Source organism: Leucoraja erinacea, chromosome 9 (assembly GCF_028641065.1).
Source record: "Leucoraja erinacea ecotype New England chromosome 9, Leri_hhj_1, whole genome shotgun sequence".
In the NCBI taxonomy this organism is placed as follows: Eukaryota; Metazoa; Chordata; class Chondrichthyes; order Rajiformes; family Rajidae; genus Leucoraja; species Leucoraja erinaceus.
In genome coordinates, this window is record NC_073385.1 from 31,136,653 (window position 1) to 31,159,132 (window position 22,480).

General features: G+C 39.5%; 1 protein-coding gene across 5 annotated transcripts in view; it reads left to right on the plus strand.

Moving 5' to 3' along the window:
- Nucleotides 1-22,480, plus strand: part of arid4a (AT rich interactive domain 4A (RBP1-like)) — an 84,422-nt gene that overhangs the window by 4,866 nt on the left and 57,076 nt on the right. For all 5 annotated transcript variants that reach the window (XM_055640477.1, XM_055640478.1, XM_055640480.1 and 2 more), the window contains exons 3-10: nt 8,204-8,314; nt 8,439-8,504; nt 11,299-11,389; nt 13,349-13,428; nt 13,506-13,603; nt 15,857-15,992; nt 18,544-18,623; nt 20,858-20,934. In XM_055640477.1, coding sequence (XP_055496452.1) covers nt 8,204-8,314; nt 8,439-8,504; nt 11,299-11,389; nt 13,349-13,428; nt 13,506-13,603; nt 15,857-15,992; nt 18,544-18,623; nt 20,858-20,934 — 739 coding nt within the window. The remainder of the gene's footprint in view (nt 1-8,203; nt 8,315-8,438; nt 8,505-11,298; nt 11,390-13,348; nt 13,429-13,505; nt 13,604-15,856; nt 15,993-18,543; nt 18,624-20,857; nt 20,935-22,480) is intronic.

The window sequence follows — 22,480 nt, forward strand, 5'->3', positions numbered from 1 at the left end:
TGCTGGCTAGTGGTTGTAATGAGAATAATCTTGCACAGAGATTATGTTATATTTATAGAAATGAATTAAAAAAAACTGACGGATGGGTGCCCTTTATAACTGGAATTGTGTAAAAATTATGTGGCAAACAAGAAATGGTTGTTTACAAGAGTATGAACTCTAATCAGCTCAGTAATCCTTAGTTTGGGCATTTGTAAACTTGGAGCTCAATTTTGTAAGACAATGTCATTACAGGAAGGATCTGGAGGCTTTGGAAAGTGCAGAAGAGATTCACCAGGATGCTGCCACGATTCGTGGGTATTGGCTATAAGAGAGGTTGGATGAAATTGGTTTGTTTTCTCTGGAGCGACGGAGGCTGAGGGGAAACCTGAGAAGTTTAGAATATTTTGAGAGGCATGGATGGGGTAGACAGAATCTTTGTTCCAAGGTTGGAATGTCAAATATTAGAGGACATAGCATTAAGGCAAAAGGGGGAAAAGGAGACGGGGGCAGGTTCTTTTTTACACAGTGGTAGGTGTCTGGAAAGTGCTAGCTGGGTTTGTGGTGGAAACAGGACAGTGGTGTTTCAGTGCCTTTTAGAGAGTCAAGTGGATATTGGGCATGGAGGGATGTGCAGGCAGATGGGATTACTTTAATTTCACGTCATGTTTGGCACAGACATAGTTAATGGGCCTTATCCTGTGACATGCTGTTCTGTGTTCCTCTTTTCAATGTCTACATTATTGCCCACTACATCGTCTAAAGAAGGACTTGGTGTTTTTTCTATTCCTCCATTATTAAACATCTTAAACTTCCTGTGTATGAAGGAACTGCAGATGCTGGTTTAAACTGAAGTTAGACACAAAATGCTGGAGTAACTCAGCGGGACATGCAGCATCTCTGGAGAGAAGGAATGGGTGACGTTTTGGGTTGAGACCCTTCTTCAGACTTGTTTTGGGTCAAGACCCGAAATGTTACCAATTCCTTCTCTCCAAGGATGCTACCTGTCCCATTGAGTTACTGATGAAAAGTTCATACTCTTTATTTCCTTGAAGCCCTTCTGCTTCAGTTTTTAATATTGCTTGCCTTGACAGTCTATTGGACTTTGCAGTCACCCAGATTTGGTTCCTTAATTGTCTTTCTGTCATCACATTATTACCCACCTCAGACTTAAACGTCCGCTGGCGCATCTGACCAAGGAAGTTCATTGTTTCTGTTGTTCACTGTGGTCTTCTGCAATAATCTTTACTGATGAAAAGTTCAAACTCTTATTGCCATCTGCTTTACTTGAAGACCTTCGACCAGTTTTTAATATTGCTTGCCTTGCCCGTGGTCACTCAGATTTGGTTCCTTAATTGTCTTTCCGACGTCCATGCTTTATCTATCCACTGCATTTGATACATGGTTGAAGTAGTAAGTAGATCATAAAGTACAAAATGCATTTAAATGGCTAATACTATCTTGAGGATTTCCTACGATTGATAAAGGAGATTCTTCCAAATATTTACCCGAATTGATTGTGGGTAACATCAAACATTCTTATTGTGAGGTGTTCCTTATATTTGCATTTAAGCATGGGAGCAGAATGGATGTTAGCGCTGATTAAAGTTAGATCAGTACAGCACCAAAATGGACGATTTGACTGCCTAGTCTGTACAGCCTTTTTGCTCGTGTTCATAAGGAGACAGAATGAGGAAATTTTGAAACGTGATGAATTTCAAGAGGAAATGTTTTCTTACTGTTTCTTAATCTGTAAGCTCGTTTTGCTCTACAGTATTTCTGTTTTTGCACTTTCCTTTTTAATTTCTCATTAACATCCTTTGCTTTTTAGTTGTTTTATCCTTGTAAATCATTGTCCACTTTGATGCTTTGCAAAACCTGCTTCTGGTTTTGGTTCATTTTTTCATTTTCCATTTCACTTTGTTTCATATTTTATTTTTGATAGCATACCTCTGAAGCACTTTAGGATGTTCTAGAACCCTTTTATTATCTTAAGGACATGGCTTTTTCTTTGAAGAAAGTTAGTCTATTTAACCTTTTAGATTGATTGTATCCTCAGTTTCTGGTATCATTCTCAAACAGTTTTTTGTTTGTTGCATCTGCTTCACTACCTCAGATATGTGTCTGTGTGTGCTGTGCTCACCACTCTGATTTAATGCAGGATACACTACGCTTAACGCGACCCGTCTACTTCCCAATTGTAACTGGAAGTAAACCTTGTAGGACCCATGGTTACACAAAAAAGCTGGAGAAACTCAGCGGGTGCAGCAGCATCTATGGAGCGAAGGAAATAGGCAACGTTTCGGGCCGAAACCCTTCTTCAGACCTTGTAGGACCCATGCTATGCTGGTCTTGCTTGAATTAATGTCTAGTTCAATGGCTGTTTTACCCTTTCCTTACATTTATTTAGAAAGCTGTCTGACCCCTCATTTTTCCTGGCAAAATGTAATAGCTTTTCCGATCATTGTTGAGATCTATTTAAGTTGCATTTTAAAAATTGTACTCCAATTCTAATGCCATTAGAATTAATATATATTTCAATAACATTTGAACATCAATTTGATCCCATCTACATAATGTAAAATCTCTATTTTATGCTTAGGAAGTACTTGCTTTCTAGTTTATTGTTGGTCCGTGGGCTCCAAATAACAACCATGAATCTTCAGTTATATTAACAGCTTTTTAAAAAATTGCATGTTACATCTACTGTATTACAAATATCCACTGGCTTAATAATTTAGTAAAGCTAGTTAAATATGATGTTCCTCTTGAAATCAGTGTTTGTAATGTTGATGGGATTGTGCAGGTTGTAATGTTCCCATGTGTCATTTGTCCCTGACTATCTTGATTGATGGTTACAAGATTGATATATAAAACTCAGCTGCCAACCGTAGTACCATAAAAGCACTGAAGTAAGTGACTGTTTATTGTGTTGTCGTGAATTTGGTTTTGTACTATGCCTATCTGGGAAGGCTGATTTGTAATTCCAGTGTACGTTGACTTTGGAATGATGACTTGCTGTTGACCTCCTGGTTTTAAAGGTATGAGCGCTTATACTGATGGATTACCAAGTTAAGTAAGAGAGTAGCATTACTCTTTCAGTATCACTTAATTTAAGATTGCTTTGCACCATTCAGGTCAGTTAGTTTCGCATTGATTACCATACATGCACAATTTCACCTTTTGGAAAAGTTGGTGAGAAAGCAATATGGTATATTGGCTTAATATTACATTTATTTTGGGTGCCATTGTGGATCATGGTTTAACGTTTCCATAGAAGACATGCAGCAATGTTTTTTTTTTTTTCTCAGCTATTATATCTATTTTGGTCTTGTGCGTATTTCCCTTCTCTTATGGAATTATAACTTGTTATTGCAGAGTAGACCATTTTAACCATTCAAGGTTGCATAGGAGCTTTCCTCCATGTGCCCATTTTTCTTGCACTTTGTTGCTCACATCTGTTGCTATCCACTTTTTTTTAAAGCTTATTTGATAATTTTAAGGATCTGCAAATTTGCTTTTATGTTGATTTTTGGTGGCTGTTTCTGAATTCCAACCTCTCAAAATAATACTAAGAATCAGTGTTGGATTTTTGTTAACTATGTTCAAGGTGCTTTTTCAGACATTTGAATATTTTTGTAATCCACTGAATATTTGGCATTATTAACTTACTGACAGTGGAAACAGTGTTGCCACCTGCGCTCTTAAAGCCATTTGTAAATCCAGTAATCAGGCATCCTATAATGAGTTTGACTACTTTGATAAGAGCACTTATTTCATGAGCTTGTTTGTGGTTTGGATTCCTCATCGCGAATCAGTTTGTGAGAAATTAGTTCCATTTCCCTACTTTTGATGTAATCTTGCAAGTGACTGATAAACTACATACTACCTACCCTGATGATTGCCACTTTGCCGTCCTTGTCCATCCATTCCTAAAGCTCGCACATCGGGTGTATACATTCAACATTCAATCGTGTAAGATTAATTAAAGACATGTTTTTGCGATTTGCCTATTAATTTTTAATATAAGCCCGTCAAGTGTGAATAGAGCTGTGAAATGGCAATAATATGCAAGTTGAAGAATGATGGACATATTATTTTGTTTACTGAACTACTGCAGTTAAAGCATGATATTTTTTTATTTTGAATTGTATAGGTTTGCGTCACACATTTTCCTTTTATGGATTGAAAAGCAAAAATCTGCATGTATTTGAAATCTCAATAAAAGCCAAGGAGATTGGGCAGTGATAGTGGAGAGAAATAATTAATCTTTCGATCAAGAACCTTGTTCTGAAGAGTAACAGGATATTGAGACCAATTAAATGTTTCATCCCATAAACAAGAAAACCATGTTGTTCCTTGGATTTTAGGTGGCATGCAAGAACAGTATGTTTTGATCTTTGCATTTTAACCAGTGACTCTCCTTAACTATAGTGAGTAACAAGCTCCAATAAGATTCTCACCATGACTGAAAACTGTCCATGCAAGAGTAATTCTGTGTTGTCTATCCAGCATAGTGTTGATGAATAGTGCAGTTTAAAATTCAGTGAATCATTAGAAATAATTCCCATTCACCTGTACAATAGGTTGCCATGTGCACTCGGGTTTCCCTTGGCTTACAGATTCAAAATTATGTTCAAAAGTTTACTACCCTCTAAATTAAGGTAAGTGGAGTCTCATTAAATGACTGATTTGTGAATGAATTATAGCCAGAGGTACTAAATATTTTCTCTGCATATCTTGTTTTAAAAAGATATATCAAGCTAAACATTTACAAGGGATGGACAGCTCTCTGGAATATTGTAATCTTAGATTAGATGCAGCAGTGAACATCAGCTATTTTGGGATATAGGCAGTATGTTTTGGGTGGTTTGGTATTTCATTGGTGACCAAATGATCTCTAGTTCCTCTCTTTGCGCATGATAATTCAATGGAATTCAGTTAAAGATATCATTCCTGATGTTCATCCTAAACTGAAGAATTTCAAAGGATGTGGCTGTTTTGGATCTTTAGCGGATTGCTTTTGTTGTAATCAAAATAAATAATTGTTTTATTTAATAGCTGCCAATCGTGTTTTACAATGTTTATTGATCAACAACATATTTAGGAAAAGCGGGTGTTTTAATTTTTTGATTGGAACTGTTTGTTACCGGTGGAGAGAGAATTCTGTTACAATTGCTTGTTTGATTCACTTTTTTGGGAAAGGTAAAGAAGAAACATACATTCACACCTAAACTGGTATTCAACTAGAAAAAAACCATAGCTTTTGTCTTTATTTATGTAATCAAGAGAGTTGGATATAACTCTTAGAGCTAATGGAATCAAAGGATATGGGGATAAAGCAGGAACAGGGTACTGATTCTGGCTGATCAACCATAATTATATTGAACCTATTTTCACTGGCTCGAAGGGCTGAAGGGACTATTCCTGCACCTATTTTCTATGTACACAAATGAAAGTACATTCATTGTAGCTCTGGAAGTTTTGACTGTAACAAGGGAAGGATATACCCGCTTAAAGGTGCATGCAATATGGGTTATTCTTGTTCCTGGACTGAGAGGCGAGTCAATGAGGAAAGATTGTGTACATGCGGTTTTATCTGCGAGTGACACCGGATGCAAATTTTCCGCTAATAAGCAACAATGTTGATTCCACTAAGACCCTCTCAAATGTTGACAGGATAAATATGAGTGGGTTTCTCTTCTTCTAACATTGTTGCTCTGGAAGCTTTTAACTTGTTTTGCTGATGCAGCAAAGGAGTTGCCTTGCTGAGATTTTTCATTGTCTCCACAGCTCAGTGCTTTCTAAATCGGAGCCCAAACTTATGCCGGCTGTTTGCTGCTGCTGTTATTTTACATTTGGAGTTTTGCTGTTGCTTCATGTCAAATAGTGAGAGTGAAATGTGTCTGGGTATTAAACTCATCGACCCTGTTGCCCCATCAGGGAGAGGTTGGATGCATGATGTTGCCTCCAAACAAGCCCCATTCAGATGTTCCTGAAAATGTGAAGAATTGTGTGTAATTGACATATATATCGCCAATGGAGCGAATGAAATTCTTACGTGCATCTTTGTGGGCATATTAATGTGATAATACAATTATTAACTATAAACAATACGAGGTAACTAGATCATAGTAATGCAAAACTAAAGTACACAGACCATCCAGCACAGTCCATTATAGATCATTGCTACTGAGGTGGAATTGCAGTTATTGTTGCACACTGTTCAAGACCCTGATGATTTTGGGCCAGATTGTCCCTTGTGACCTCCCCTCTTTTCTGACCATCTCCTGCGTGTATGCATGTCCACTTTTGCAAGTCCCATGATTATCATTGCCTCCTTGTTCTTCTGTTCGAGGCAGCAGAAGTCTGCAGCAGGGTGATGCCATCCAGTTCGTCATCCGTAGCTGCTGCTGTCTCTGTTGACAGGGCTCACCACAGGGATGTTGACAACATGAGCCCCAATTGCCTCTTGCGAGCATTTGATACCCGTTTCTTTGCAGCTCTGTGGAAAAGGATCTGTTGTGTCTTGAGACCATAACCTTCCTGCTTTCCCACCTCAGCATTGGACTGCTGGGAATACAGAGCTCCTCCCCCCCATTCTTAGTCATGTGTGTAACCAAAAAGATGGAAAATTGTGGAATACATCTCTTCTAATTCTGAATGCATTACGGGTATATTGTTTTGTACTGTATATATGGTTCATGTTTTTTCTCGGTTTATCAAGTCAAATTTTTACGTTACTAGACAAAGTGGGACCCTTTGGGCCTCGTCCCCCAATGCGGGGGGGGGGGGGGGGGGGGGGGGTCGGCGTCACGTCACACGGGAGGGCTTGTCCCTGAGCGCAGCGTCGTTGCTCCCCTCGGGGACAGGCCCCCCCCCCCCCCCCCCCCCACTCCCCCCCGGAGCCCATCACCCATTCCCCCAATGTAGCCTGTTCGCCCAACGCAATATTCCACCACTCACCCATAAGCCCCTACTGTGCAGGCACGGCTCATTTCCCCTCATCCCTCAACACTCCCTCCCCCTCCTCTTCACCATCCCTCTTCTCTCCCCTCACCACCTCAACTCCCTCCTTCACCTCTCCCTCCCGCTCCTTTCCCCTACTCTCAGGCACTCCCTGCCCTCAGTCACTCCCTCCCACCCTCCAAAACCCCTCTCCACCCGTTCGGCCCCGTTTCCCCAACGCAATAATCCACCACACACCCGTTCTCCCAATGCAACCCATTTCCCCAATGCAATCAATGGAGGGAGGAGGGGGAGTGAATGATTGGACTCGACTTTTGGGTCGGCGCATTTGCATTGAAATACAGTTTTTGTTTAATTTTGGAACTTTCTGACTTGGAAATTTGAACATGAGTTTAAAACTGACTATTTGAGATTTTCAGGTCATATTGTGAATTGCGGTTCTGCAGTAATGCAAAGTAAAGTTTTTATGAATCTGGCAATTGGATAAAATAAAACTTTATAAGGACATAATTACCTCGGTCACAACTGTTCAACTGAACATGAATAGGGAATTGTGTACCGTTAAGACACACTGTTTAGTAACTTGCATTATCTGCCACTCTGCAGAAATTTTACATAGATGTCAGCATGCACCCTGTCCTGATGCTGTGATGAGTTTTCTCATTATATGACAGCAGAAGGAAGCAAAATTAGTTTTAAATGTAAAAAAAGCACTTTGTGCTTGCAGTGTCAATCTGAGGCAAAAATCACACGGATTTTGTTTTTGACATCCCAATAATTTAAGAAAGAAATGTTTGCTTTGATTCTGTGTTTATTGATGTTTATTCAATTTGGTGGTGCATTCTTGAAATATTCTATTACATATTGGAATTTTAAAATGACCTAAAATTAGCATATATCGGCATGTAAGTTTCTTTGTGGGGGTGTAATCGTTTTTTATGTAGAGCATTTAAGAATATATTTTCTCTTTCCTATATGAGTGAAGCAGAAACTGTTTTCTCTCTCCTGTTTCCTTTTCCTGGTTTCTGCTTGGAGCATTAAATTGGTTATTTAATGCCCTATTCCCACCTGTTCCTCCATTTAATGGCAGGGAGAAAACCTGGGATGATTTTAAAAATGGCAATTTTCTCAAGTATATTGAGCCCTGGAATTATAAGTGGTAAACAGGATTCTAGAATACTGTGCTTCTGCACACTTCAAATTATATTCAAGCATTTTCAATAAAGTAAAAAAAATAAACATTTGTGACTTGCAGGCAGCTGATGAGCCTGCCTATCTTACAGTGGGGACAGATGTTAGTGCCAAGTACCGTGGTGCCTTCTGCGAGGCAAAGATTAAGACCGTGAAGCGACTGGTAAAGGTTAAGGTATGTGGCTGGTCAACAAAATCCCGTTCCATTGTAGAACTAATTTCGGTTTGAATTTCTCTCATCGTAGCTTTTTATGAAGGATAATTTCTAAAGCCATTTTTGAATTTTTATTGTTGTTTAGGTGCTCTTTAAACATGACAATTCAACGCAAGTTGTCCAGGATGACCAAGTAAAGGGTCCTTTAAGAGTATGTATGACATTTTTCTGACGTTCTGTTGGAATTAATTAAGCAATAAACAAAACTTGCAATTGTTCAAGAATCTACTCATTACCAAGATTATTTCTTCCCACTATGCTACATTAACTGCATGTGTCCATATCACGCTGCAGTTGCTGAAATCATGTCTAATGCTCAGATGCTTCTTTTCGCCTGCGATTGGATTGACATCAGTTTATCAAAAAAAAGCCAAGATAAATATTCTGTGCAATAAAATAAAAACAAAAGTGCTGGAGAAACACAGCAGGCCAGACAACATCTGTGGAGGGAAATGATCAAGTGACAGTTTTGGTTGGAGCCAAGTTGCGACCCAAAACGTCTTCAGTCCATTTCCCTCCACAGTTGCATTCTGACCTGCTGAGTTTCTCCACCACTTGGTTTTCTTATTCAAGATTCCAGTATCTGCAAACCCCTCATCACGAGATATTCTTTACTATCTTACTGGCATATCCCTGCCCCCCATTTCCAATTTGTTACATATTTAATTGAATTAAAAATGTATAATACCATTGTATTTGATTCGGCTTTGGAAGATAAATTCCCATGGTGATTGGCTGTCGATCCAATAAATGTTCAACAGCACTGAAATGACATATCTGAATAGAATCTAGTTTGTATTTATTCAGTTGTTTGGAGGCAGGAATATTTATCTCAAATAAAACTCAAAAACAAATGTAGCTAAATCAATTGTGTTTGTTTAGATAGCATTATAAAATGAAAGTGTAAGTGTAAACTCAAGCGGATTTGAGTATAGGAGCAAAGAGGTCTTTCTGCAGTTGTACAAGGCCGTAGTGAGAGCACACCTGGAGTATTGTGTGCAGTTTTGGTCTCCAAATTTGAGGAAGGACATTCTTGCTATTGAGGTGGGACTGTCATATGCTGGGAGAGTGGAGAGGCTGGGCTTGTATACTCTGGAATTTAGAAGGATGAGACATATAAGATTATTAAGGGTTTGGACACACTAGAGGCAGGAAACATGTTCCCAGTGTTGGGGGAGTCCAGAACCAGGGGCTGCAGTTTAAGAATAAGGGGTAAGCCGTTTAGAACGGGGATGAGGAAACACTTATTCACACAGAGTTGTGAGTCTGTGGAATTCTCTGCCTAGGAGGGCGGTGGAGGCCGGTTCTCTGGAAACTTTCAAGAGAGAGCTAGATAGGGCTCTTGAAGATAGCCGAGTCAGGGGATATGGGAAGAAGGCAGGAATGGGGTACTGACTGTGGGTGATCAGCCTTGATAACATTGAATGGCTTGAAGGGCCATATGGCCTAATCCTGCACCTGGTGTCTGTTGTTATTATTTAGGTCATTAAAGAAACAGTGTCCCTGTATTTCCAGGTAGAAAGCACAATTTGATCAGTTACAAAGATGAGATTAAAATGTTTAAGAAGGAATTGCAGATGCTGGAAAATCAAAGATGCTGGAGAAACTACTGGAGAAATTAAAATAACACACACCCAGATAACGATAAGAATTAAAAATTCTCAATTTCGAGCTTGAAAATGATTTAAAACATCTTTCAAATACATTAAGAGATGAGTGAAATTGGAAATGTGGGATCGGGTCTCTCATCAACCGTATGGTTTGTGCACATATCAAGCCTGTCGTGGGTTGGTCCAGTATCTCGGTAAGTGTGGTCTGAGGTATCTTTTATACCCCAGACCACACTTGGCTGCACTAGGAATTTTGGTGCCAAAGCTAGATTCTTCAAATTTCCACTTCAAAATTGTACGCTCTCCTAAGCCTTTGGTAAGCAGTTAACATTTATTTCCTCCCCAGGCTAGTTGCTTTGTGAAGAGATTTTGAAATCTGTTCAAAAAATATCAAATTGATTATGCTAATGACATTGAAATTTAAAGTACAACATTTTAAAACTATTTCAACCAGCTATTTATTTATTATTGAATTGATTTTACATGAATTAATTCAATAAATGTAGACAATTTTTAGCTTCTCTTCCATGGCCCTGTTCCTCAACACTCCTTTCTGCACCACAATGGACAGGAAACTGCAGGAGGTTGGCACTGTACCACTGTACTCCATGAGGAGTCTAACATCAGAGCATGTTGAGAATCGCAGTGGTAAAGAGCTCGCGGGTGATTTGGGCCCTCGGATGATGCCTGAGTGACCTTGATTGTGATGGTCATTCTGACAGTCCGCACAAGATTGGTGTTAGAGTAGCTCAGGATACAACTCCGGTAAACCTTATTACAACGTCTAACAATCGTCTATAACATGTATATTTGATAGTAGTTTTTCGCAGTCAATTCACTATCTACTCAATCTGAATTTACAATCTTTTCTCTGAGGTGATAATAACAAAGGAAAACCTGTTCTCAAATCATTGGAATGTTATTGCTGATCCAAATGTTGGAGTAGACATGCTTGAAGGACTTTTTCAAATTAAATGTGCACACCTCCATAGAAAAATGTTTTTAGTATTGCATTCTTCTTTGGTTTGGGAATGTGAAGTGATTGGGTTCTGAGGCTTTTGGCCTTGAAACATTAATTCAGTGCATTATCCATGCGGTAAAAGTACTTGATAACTTTATATGACAATACTGCACTTGATGTGACACTGATTTAATTTAAACCGGTAGATTATTTGGGTTCACAAACAAGAGTTTGCACAATAATTTATACAATTTGTAGTTACTTTCAGATGTTCTTCGGATGCTGTGTGCTTTATTGTGCATCTGCATCTGATTTGTTTTAGTGCAAGTTTTATGGAGGATCCTTTTTGATTCAGTCTTTAAATTATGCTTCAGATTGGAGCATCAGTTGAGGTGAAAGGATGTGATGGTTCTCATCAAGAGGCTGCCATCAATAAACTCACAGATGCAAGCTGGTATACAGTAGGTGAGTGAATTTTGAATGATTCTTCTGTTGCTTATTATTGGTGTGTAAATTATGTTTTGGTATTGGAGTGCAAGTATTAGTCTTTGTAGTATCCAATTTATTTTATGAAAACCTTTTCACCGATTCCTGGTCAGCGTTCATAATTCAGTTGTCACATTTACTGAGGCATAGTGAAAAGGTATGTTTTTGCATGTTATCTAAATAGATTAGAAATACCATACAAAGATATAATCAGTTCAAACTCAAGTACAACGTTTAGGCCACTGTGTCCAATGCCCACTGTATCTGAACTCTAATCTCCCGGAGAAGTGATGATCAGCTTGACCCTCGGTCTGAGTAGCAGAGCTTGGAAGTTGAAACCTGTAACATTTTTCTCTAACCGTATCAAACTATTAAAGTTGGTCAGTGGTCTATGCTCCCCATATACAGCTTTACGATGTTGTTCCCATTATGTTTCTATTTATATATTTCTAGTTTAATGACATACCAAGAATAGTTGCCTTTCATAATAACCCAAATGAAAACCTGAAAATTAAATTGATTGTTGTCACAAATAATATTCTTCTGAATTATGAACATTTTCGTGTAAATTTCTTAATTTGGGAGCTCTAACTGAAAGTTGCAGCTGGCGGTAGTATTGATATTTTTGGAGGATGAGACAACACAAAGGCCATTCTGAATCTAAAAATAATCTGAACACTTTGAATTGTACTTCGCACCTTAGTGTGGAATGTGGAGAAGATAATGCTGGAGATAATGTAGAGAAGTAAAACATGCATTTTTCATGTGAAGTCCACGATGCACTTGATCTAAACTTTCCCAAACCTCCTTTGCCTTGGTACTATTCTGGACTTTGTAGACTGTACTGAATCTTTCCAGTGACTAAATGGAAAGTATATTTTTGACAATGTTGGCGAAAGTATTCACTTTCAAATCAAATTGGCTGGTTCCGGTCACATCAAAAGAACATTGAATCTTTCCTGTGGGAGAATGTGCATGTGTTCTTGTGCTTGTCGGTATTTCTGTCACTGAGTGCTGTTATTACTTTGGTAAACTTGAGAAATTATTTACCAGTTGGACTCTCTCCAAACTCAACTTGACTTTGAATTCTAATGCACCAACGTGCAGTTGTTCCCTTTATGAGGGGTTTCTGTAAGAAACATTAATTGAAAAAAATTTGGAGCCAGTGACAATTAAGAAATTGCAATATGCTATGTGAGCTATAAGCGGTGTTCTACCCGTGCACCAACTACCCATGTTCTTGTAAACTAGACTGAACTGAAAAGTATAACTAAATATAATTTTCGATTCTGTGAAGTGGATACGAATAGTACACTGAAACGGCATGCAAGAGTTGCCAGGTTTGGCCTCATTTCCAAATTATTGTGAGTGCAGAGTTGTTAACCTCGTTGCAAAGGCCTGTTGTCCTGGTGGATTTTCAGAATCAGCCTGGCCCAGGTGGATTATGTTGGGGATGAGGAGGTGGAGGACATTGGTCACGATACTCATTGATGGCCTTTATTTGCACCACCAACCGGATGCCACATTCCAGGAGTAAAAATTTGTTTTAGTTTAGAGACACAGCGTGGAAACAGGTCCTTCGGCCCACTGAGTCCGCAACGACCAGTGATCCCCGCACATTAACACTATCCTACGTACACGAGGGACAATCTACATTTTTTAAATTTTAAAGCCAATTAACATACAAACCTGTACTTGGAGTATGTAAGGAAACCGAAGATCTTGGAGAAAACGCATACTGTCACTGGGAGTACAAACTCCGTAAAGCACCTGTAGTCAGGATCGAACGCTGACATCGCTTGGCAGCAACTCTGCTGCCCGTGCCATTTTAATATTCTATTTGATCGACTGGAGCAGGAGTTACGGCATATCTGTTCTGGTAAGCAACATGTACCATAATTCTTGAAATGTGCTTTTTCTTCCTCCATCTCTGATTAGTGTTTGATGATGGTGATGAAAGGACGCTTCGCCGTACATCTCTATGCCTGAAAGGAGAGCGACATTTTGCTGAGAGTGAGGTGAGTAGTTGCTTTCCAGTTGATGTCGAATGTTGATATTTATAATTCAGAGCACTAATGTCTGTACTTGGTTTCAGACCCTTGACCAATTACCACTTACAAACCCGGAGCACTTTGGCACACCAGTAATTGGGAAGAAAACAAACCGAGGCAGGAGATCATCATCTGCTCCTGTGTAAGTACAATTTTACTACTCTTGTTGTTTTGTACTTCTGTAGCATCATGGAATGCTTAAATTTTAACAAATGATTGTGTTACTTGACATTAATAAGAATAAAATGTCTCGAGGTTTATGTCGTAAAGAGCTGTGATGAAGATGTGTTAAATTTAAATACTCTTAGAGTTATAAAGCATGTGAACAGGCCCTATGACCAACTCTCCTGTCTTTCCTGATGTAGTATTCTATTATGCCTGCATTTGGCCAATATTTCTCTAAACCATTCCTATTCATTAACCTGTCTAAAGGTCTTTTAAACTTTGCATTGTACTCTGTTCCACTGTCTACTCATTTCTTTTAACCTTTTACTGTGTTAAAAACATGTCACGTGTTCCCTTTTTAAATCTTCCCCTCTCTCCTTAAACCTGTGTATCCTTTGTCCTATCCATCTCTCCCCCTTCCCTGCAACTGAAGACAACCCCGTTTTTGTCTTTCTCAATTTTGATGAAAGGTCTTCAAACTGGAGTGTCAATCTGTTTATTTTCCCTTGGACGTTGCTTGGTTTGCTAGGTATTCCAACATTTTATATATTTATTCCCAAAAGTTTTTTGTGTGTGCGCCATTCAGAAACATGTAAAAGCTATGAAAATTGAGAAACTATTTCTAAAAATATTAAGAAATTAAAAAAGATAAATAAAACAATACTTCAGTACTCAAACCCAAAAAATTACAAATAGTGTAAATTTAGTACGAAGTATAACCTGACTTATTTTTCCCTGAAACATTACAATTTCCATTAAAGCATTCTGGTGCAAATTCACTGGTGTAAATATTGTGCAGTAGAGTACTGCAACGTGGTGCTGTCAGAAATTGGTTTTAAGTTCAGCCCAGGCATGATATTTTTCGGATTTATTTATTTATTTAAAAAAAATCCTGTTTGTCAATTTTTTGTGCCCGATTATTTGTCAGCCAATCAACCGCTGTCTCCAAGGGGGTTGCTTCCAATCACCGACCAGCTCCCTTAAAATTCCTGTACAATCAACAAATCGGTCTCCTCCCGTCCAATCAGCCGCCATCTCCAAGGGCGTTGTGTCCGTCACTCAGCGGCCAATCACCGACCAGCTTCCCTTACTGAAGCAGAAGGTGGCATCAGCCAAAATCACTTTTTCTGTGCTGTTTGCACGCAGTGCTAGGCCAACAGACATTTCAGGTTACACAAAAAAAAGCTGGAGAAACTCAGCGGGTGCAGCAGCATTATGGAGTGAAGGAGAAATAGGCTGTTTGGGCCGAAACCCTTCTTCAGACTGATCGGGGGCGGGGGTGGGCGGGGACAAGAAAGGAAAAAGGAGGAGGAGCCCGAAGGCTGGGGGATGGGAGGAGACAGCAGGGGGACTAGGGAAGGGGAGGAGACAGCAAGGACTAACAAAACATTTCAAGGTATCATTTTTTGTAGAGATTTTTTTAGCTGTCATTTATTTCATGAAATGTTTATCTTTTGGGGTTATTTTATTGGTTATGTGTTAGATTTAAGCTTCTGCTATGTAAACTACCAGCAGAAAGCTTGGGAATCACTTTCGATTTATTGAAAATGCAGGAGCCCCCTGGACCCCCAGCCAATACTTCCTACTTTTTTTCTGGACATGAATATCATGTCTGGTTCAGCCTAAGTGTGGCTGGCAATACTATTGCCTCTGGATAAGAGTTTCATAGGTTCAAATTGTGTTTTAGGAGTTGGTGTGTAATCTAAATTTCATTGGTGATGAATGAGAAGATGCCTTGGGTGTCAGATGCTGGCCGGGCCTCAAATGGACATAAAACGTCAACGAGAAATGGGTATCCACGATCACTCACTATTGTCAGATTAACTAGCCTTCTATCTTTTGTGTGATTACAGTAATTTCCTGAATTCAAAAGATTTATTACTTGATATTTTCTATGGCTTAATAAATGGCATTTAAGTAACTTATAACCGTTCATCATTCTTCTTGAACCACCTTCCATTTTGCATTTCTTCAGCATAATGGTGGCTCACTGTGGTGCTTTTTCTCATTATAACTTTGAATGCCACTGGTATTTGTTTTTAGATTGCTACTGGTACTTCTCAATTCTTATGTGCACTTCACTGTTCTTGCTTATCAAGTATTTTTGTATAGTGTAATACATTTATTAGGTGATGTAACTCTAGATTAATCAGCACATGTCAAGCCTGGCTGTTCCGGGCAACAGCTTTTATTGTACTGTTAAAATGCAAGCAATAATTCATTGTTGCAGACCTGAAGATGAAAAGGAAGAGGAATCGAGTGAAGAGGAGGATGATGATAAACGACGTCTTAATGATGAACTTTTGGGCAAAGTCGTTTACGTAGATTGCAATGGGGATAAAATAAAAGGCTGGTATCCAGCTTTGGTAAGTGAGTATACACAGTCAATGATGGATCTTTTCATCCTTGCAAGCTGCATTATTGGATAATTATTAGATCATTTTTAAATTGTTATTTTGCATGGATTGTGAATTTCAGCACGTTCAGGATTTTTTGACTTGTACTCTGTTGAACATAATATGCGCTTGTTGTATAATTTTGAAACCAATGTTATGCACTGTGCGGACACCAAGGTTTGCTGAAAATTGTATTCTTATCTCAAATCTGTTGCTAAAGTCTAAGTCCGTCTTGGGGCATCCACAGCTTTTGGAGCAAGCTTTGTACTTTGCATCATGAGTGAAATTTGGGCAGAGTGGTCGGGTAGTACCCATCGTGTTTCCAGGAAAGCCCACAGCTGGCAGTCTTCATCCACCCAAGGAAGCCAGAGCTTAATCAGGTGGTACCGGGCTCTATTAAACTACTGAAGGAAAGAACTGCAGATGGTTTAAATCTTCTTGCGTATGGCAGGCACAACCTAAAGTTGTAGGTCAACTTGCTTTATTTGATCTATTTGTTTGTGCACGTCGGGTTGATTGCATTAGTCGAAACGGTGGATCACATGAAGGTTGCAATCCCCCACCCTGCTGGAATGGGTGGCATTTTGGGTCTGAAGAAGGGTCTTGACCTGAAACGTCACCCATTCCTTCTCTCCTGAGATGCTGCCTGTCCCGCTGAGTTACTCGAGCATTTTGTCTACCTTCCAGTTCTCTATCCATGTCAGTACCCTACCCCCATTACCACGTGTTCCAATTTTGCACACTAGTCTTTTGTGTGGGACCTAGTCAAAGGCTTTTTGAAAGTCCAGATCACATCTACAGGCTCTCCCTTATCCATTCTACTTGTTGCATCCTCAAAATTCCAGAAGATCAGTCAAGCATGATTTCCCCTTTATAAATCCATGCTGACTTTGACCGATCCTGTCACTGACCGATGGCCTGCCCTTTGGTCGGTTCCTCTATATATTGGTTTAAAAAACCATCCCGTATACACGATAAGAGAATAACGTTTAGTGCAAGGTAAAGCCAGCAATGTCCGATCAAGGAAAGTCCGAGGGTAATCAGAGAGGTAGATAGTAGTTCAGCACTGCTTTCTGGTTGAAGTAGGATGATTCAGTTGCCTGAAAACAGCTGGGAAGAAACTATCATTGAATCTGGAGGAGTGCGTTTTCACACTTCTATACCGTTTGTCTGACAGGAGAGGGAAGAAGAGGGAGAGGCCAGGGTGTGATTCGTCCTTGATTATGCTGCTGGCCTTGCTGAGGCAACGTAAGGTATAAATGTAGTCGTAGAAGGGAGGTTGGTTTGTGGACTGAGTCCACAATTTGCTGCAATTTCTTGTGGTCTTGGATGGAGCTGTTCCGAAAACAAGCTGTGATACATCCTGAGTATGCAGTGGCGTACACATTCAGGTTAGCTGCGAAATCCCTGAATATGGACCAGTCCGCTGACTCAAAGCAGTCGTGTGAGATGTTATGCATGTCTGTTGACCAACATTTCGCAACTCTCTGTGCCAGATCCTCTCACTCAAATTTTTGTTTGATGGCAGGGAGCAAAAGCACAGCTGGGTGATCAGATTTCCTGAAATATGGTCGAGGTGCAGAGCGGTAGACATTTTATTGAGCAGTGGTCGAGGGTATTCTGGCCCCTGGTGGGTCAAGAGACATGCTGATAGTACTTTGGTAGTACACCCTTGAGGTTGGCTTTATTGTAGTCTCTGGCTATAACGGGCTTCAGGGTGTTTGGTCTTCAGGCTATTGAGAATGGAGTATAGTTTGTTCAGAGTGAATTCTGTCACAGTGAGGACACGTGAACTCCACACAGGCAGCACCCGAGGTCAGGATGGAATCCCGGTCTCTGTAAAATTCGTCCATCTCCGATGACTCCATACACGGACCTTGTTAATCTTTAAGGGGACCATTCCTCTCCCTTGTTACTCATGCCCTTGATGTACTGCAGACGCTCTTTCGATTCTCTTTTATCATATCTGCCAAGGCAATCCCAATTTTGCCCTCCTGATTTCCCTCTTAAGTGTGGCCCTAAACCCGTACAACGCAAGGGTTTCATGATCCCATCTGTTTATACCTGACATTCCTCTTTTCGTTCGTCTGACTAGAGCCTCAATATCTCTTGTCATCAAGGGTTCCCTACTTTTGCCAAACTTGCTCTTCACTCTAACAGGAACCTGTTGGCTCTGAACTCTCATCTCGTGTTTAAAAGCCTCCCACTTGCTGGGTGTCCTTTCATCTGTGAACAGCCTTCCAATTGTTTTTTGAAAGTTCCTGTCTAATACCATTACAATTGCATTATCTCCATTCAAGCATTTAAACTTGGATTTGTCCTATCCTTCTCCATAATTTAGTTTGAAACTAAACTCAAACAGAAGAAAATTAATTCCAGCTGGGTGATGTTCCTTTGGAGAATCTGTGTAATTAGTGATTCGGAGCAATCTTAAATATTCCCAAACACACTTTGTCGTTTTGGTTTGCTGGAACCCCATTTTAAAAAAAAAAAAACAAAAAAAACTTTGTTTCCATTACAGGTGCTGTCTCCAAGCTGCAGTGATGAAATCACTGTGAAAAAGGACCAGTGTTTAGTACGGTCTTTTGCCGATTCCAAATTGTAAGTTTCAATGTGAAATATACAGAAACAAAAAAAAGTTCCTTAGCATGCAAATTGTTCAACTCTGTAAACATGCATTCCAAAATATGCAATACTGGTTTTACATTATATTCTACAATGATTTTTAATAATTTTTGGAGCCTGAATTTCATTGTTAGGCTTAATTGTTAATTCATTCCTCTTTGAATATAGGACATTATTTTCTAGAATTCATTCCTTATTTCAAAGGAGGTTTCAGTGAGCCTTGTGTAATTCACCAGAACTAACTTTGAGACTGCAAACCCTTATTTTTCACGTAAGGAGGAACATAAAAGTGCTAATACATTTTTGCTATTTTCAGTGGTTTGGCTGTTCATCAAATATTGTTTCACATTGAGAATTGGAGACACTTATATACTTGAGCCCATGCTTCTTCCCTAGGCTATGAACAACAGTCAAATATGTGTTTTTGAACTAGGTATGGGAACAGGGTTATTTTGTCGAGCTAAATCTCTGATGTCTGGAAAGAAAAGTTTACCTTGTCTTACTCCAAAATGTCCTTGAGGCTGCATGACCTGAGGCTCCCTGATTTAATAATTCTTCCAAGTGAGCAAAATTATCTTCCTAAGCACCTAATTGGTTTTCTGAACAAACCTAATTGCTCAATGGGTACTAAATGCGGACAACTAAATTTTAGCTGAGCTGCTGTTTTAACCTTTGCATAACACAATGGCCTTTGGTTATTCTCATCTTCCAACATTCATGTATAATATTCTTGTTCCCATTTGTAACTTGCTTCTTTAAACTTGTTTGGCTATTTTGTTTATATAATCATAACCGCTAAAGCGAGAGGTTGGGTGAGTGGACAGATGCAGTATAATGTGGATAAATGTGAGGTTGTCCATTTTGGTGGCAAGAATAGGAAGGCAGATTATTATCTGAATGATGTTGGGTTAGGAAAAGGGGAACTACAACGAAACCTGGGTGACCTTGTACATCAGTCACTGAAAAGTAAGCATGCAGGTACAGCAGGCAGTGAAGAAAGCTAATGGCATGTTGGCCTTCATAACGAGAGTAGTTGAGTATAGGAGCAAATAGGTCCTTCTGCAGTTGTACAGGGTCCTGGTGAGACCACACCTCGAGTATTGCGTGCAGTTTTGGACTCCTAATTTGAGGAAAGACATTCTTGCTGTTGATGAAGTGCAGCGTAGGTTCACGAGGTTAATTCCCCGGGATGGCGGGGCTGTCATAATATGAAAGAATGGAGCGACTAGGCTTGTATTTACTGGAATTTAGATGGATGAGAGGGGATCTTATAGATACATGTAAAATTATTAAGGGATAGGACACGCTAGATGCAGGAAACGTGTTCCCGATGTTGGGGCAGTCCAGAGCCAGGGGCCACAGTTTAAGAATAAAGGGTAGGTGGCCATTTAGAACTGAGATGAGGAAAAACGTTTCCACAGATTTGTGAATTTGTGGAATTCTCTGCCTCAGAAAGCAGTGGAGGCCGATTCACTGGATGCATTCAAAAGAGTTAGATGGAGCTCTTGGGGCTAACGGAATCAAGGGATGTGCGGAAAAGGCAGGAACGGGGTACTGATCGTGGTTGATCATCCATGATTACATTGAATGGCGGTGCTGGCTCGGAGGGCCGAATGGCTCAAATGTCTTTTTGCTGGAGCAACTTGAGCAGCACCTGTGGAAGGAATGAATAGGTGACATTTAAGGTTCAGATATTTCTTCAGGATGCTGTCTGACCCATGTTTTGCTCAAGATTCCAGCATCTGCAATTCTTTGTGTCATCGTTGTAAGTTGTCCACTAGATTGCCCCAAGATAACTAAGTGCAACTCAAATATAAGCCAGTCCACCTGGGAGTGTTTAGACTCGTATAACATGACATGTGATTGGAGCAGAATTAGACCATACGGCCCATCAAGTCTTCACCATTCAATCATGGCTGATCCATCTCTCCCTCCTAACCCCGTTCTCCTGCCTGTCCCCATTACCCCTGACACCCTTATCAGATCACTCCAATCATTGCTCAGCAGTAAAATTAGAGGAACATGAAATTTGAAAAGATTTTGATCAGTTTTAATTTAAAAGCTGTTTGCTATTTGCTGAAAATGAGATGCCTGTAGTTTGCTTGGTGGCAGATGTCAGAACTGTTAATTCCATCAAGGTGTCATTCAGCAATAAAGCCTGTACTTTTAATTTTGAATTAAATATTGGTGTTTTTCTTATAATACAATAGCTATCCCATAGCCAGAAAGGATATAAGGGAGCTTGATTGGGACAAAGTTTCAAAAACAGACCTGGTCATTAAACAAGGTAAGTAAGTTGGTATTTGTGATGGAGTGAATTGCTGCAACTGGAGTTACTAGTTGTGATTGGCAAGCCTGATCAGTTACGAGGCAACTGCCTTATTGCCTTGTGAAACTTTAAGGCCGAGTTGTGTTCTACATTATGATACATTTGTGTTACTGGTCTGCTGTATTGTCTGATTTGGTTAATTTTCCTATTTCTTGGGATTTATGGTTGACCAGTCTTAGTTTATTGAATAGTGAATTTGAGTTCTGTAACAAACCTGCCTGGAGTTGCACTATCTTGTTTCTTCATTCAAATGGAACTATTACTAATATAGCGTTTGGAATCAAGATGTATTATTCCGGAACAGTGCCGATTTTTTGCGGGGTTAAGTATTTATAACTTTCTAACTGTCTTCAACGTGTGCAATATTTGATATGGGTATAAGGAGCTTCTTTCCTCCAGTATTAACGTGCATAATATCATACCAAAAGGTCTGTTTTATGACACCATGTTTTGAATAGTTCAGATAACAGCGATGAGACGATTAGTCGTAATGTTCAGGAATAGGTGTACTTTCCCATCATCCTACTCCTTTCCCCATCATCTTCAATCCCCGTGACCCACATTTCCCCTCTTACCATTCCCCTGATTCTATTCCACCCATATCCCTTCCTCCAGCTTTATATCTTATTCTTCATCTTTCCTTGTCTGACCCCCTCTTGTTTCCTTTTCACCTCTGGTCTTTGTTATATCACTCATTTCAGCTCAATACACTAGTGAAGCATTTCCAAAGGAATAGAATTGAAAAGCAGCAGTATTTTACAGACCTCGGTTAAGAAGCACATGGAACATTGTGTGAAGTTCTGTTTTTTGCTATAGACGTGTCTAAGCACTGGGAAAGATGTAATGATTTTTAAACAAGTATTGCATTAGGAGAGAGACAAAATGTGATGTTTGGGGTGGTGAGGGTGTTGTTCTCCCCTTTTTAATTCCCCCCCCATAGGAATGATCTGATGGGATTTGTTAAATTATCTAGGGTTTAATGTAGAGAAGATATTTTTGCATGTGGGAAATTAAAGCTAGGATGGTCACAAGTTTAAGATGGTCGCTGATAAATCAGTAGAGAACTCATAATTTTCTATGTGGAAAAATAAGTAATTAAAATGATCAGTGAAGATAAATTTAAGGAGGAATTTGAATAAATATATGAGAACTGCAATGCTGATGAAGTTGTTTTAAGATGCTTGGGATAAAATATAAAGACTGGCATGGAGCACTTGTCTGCTTTTTTTTCTGTTGATTGTAAGAAAAGCTTTGTAAATTAATATTCACTAACTTGTACAACTCTTATTGGACATTGCGTTCAAGGTAGATTCAAACAATTTCAATAAGAATGCAAAATTACAGTATCCAGTCTTTTCGAGTCATAGACTGTGGAAACTTGCCCACACCGGCCAACATGTCCCATCTGTACTAGTCCACCTGCCAACATTTGGTTCATGTCCCTCCAAACTTGTCCTATACATGTACCTGTCTTAACTGTTTCTTAAATATTGGGATAGTCCCT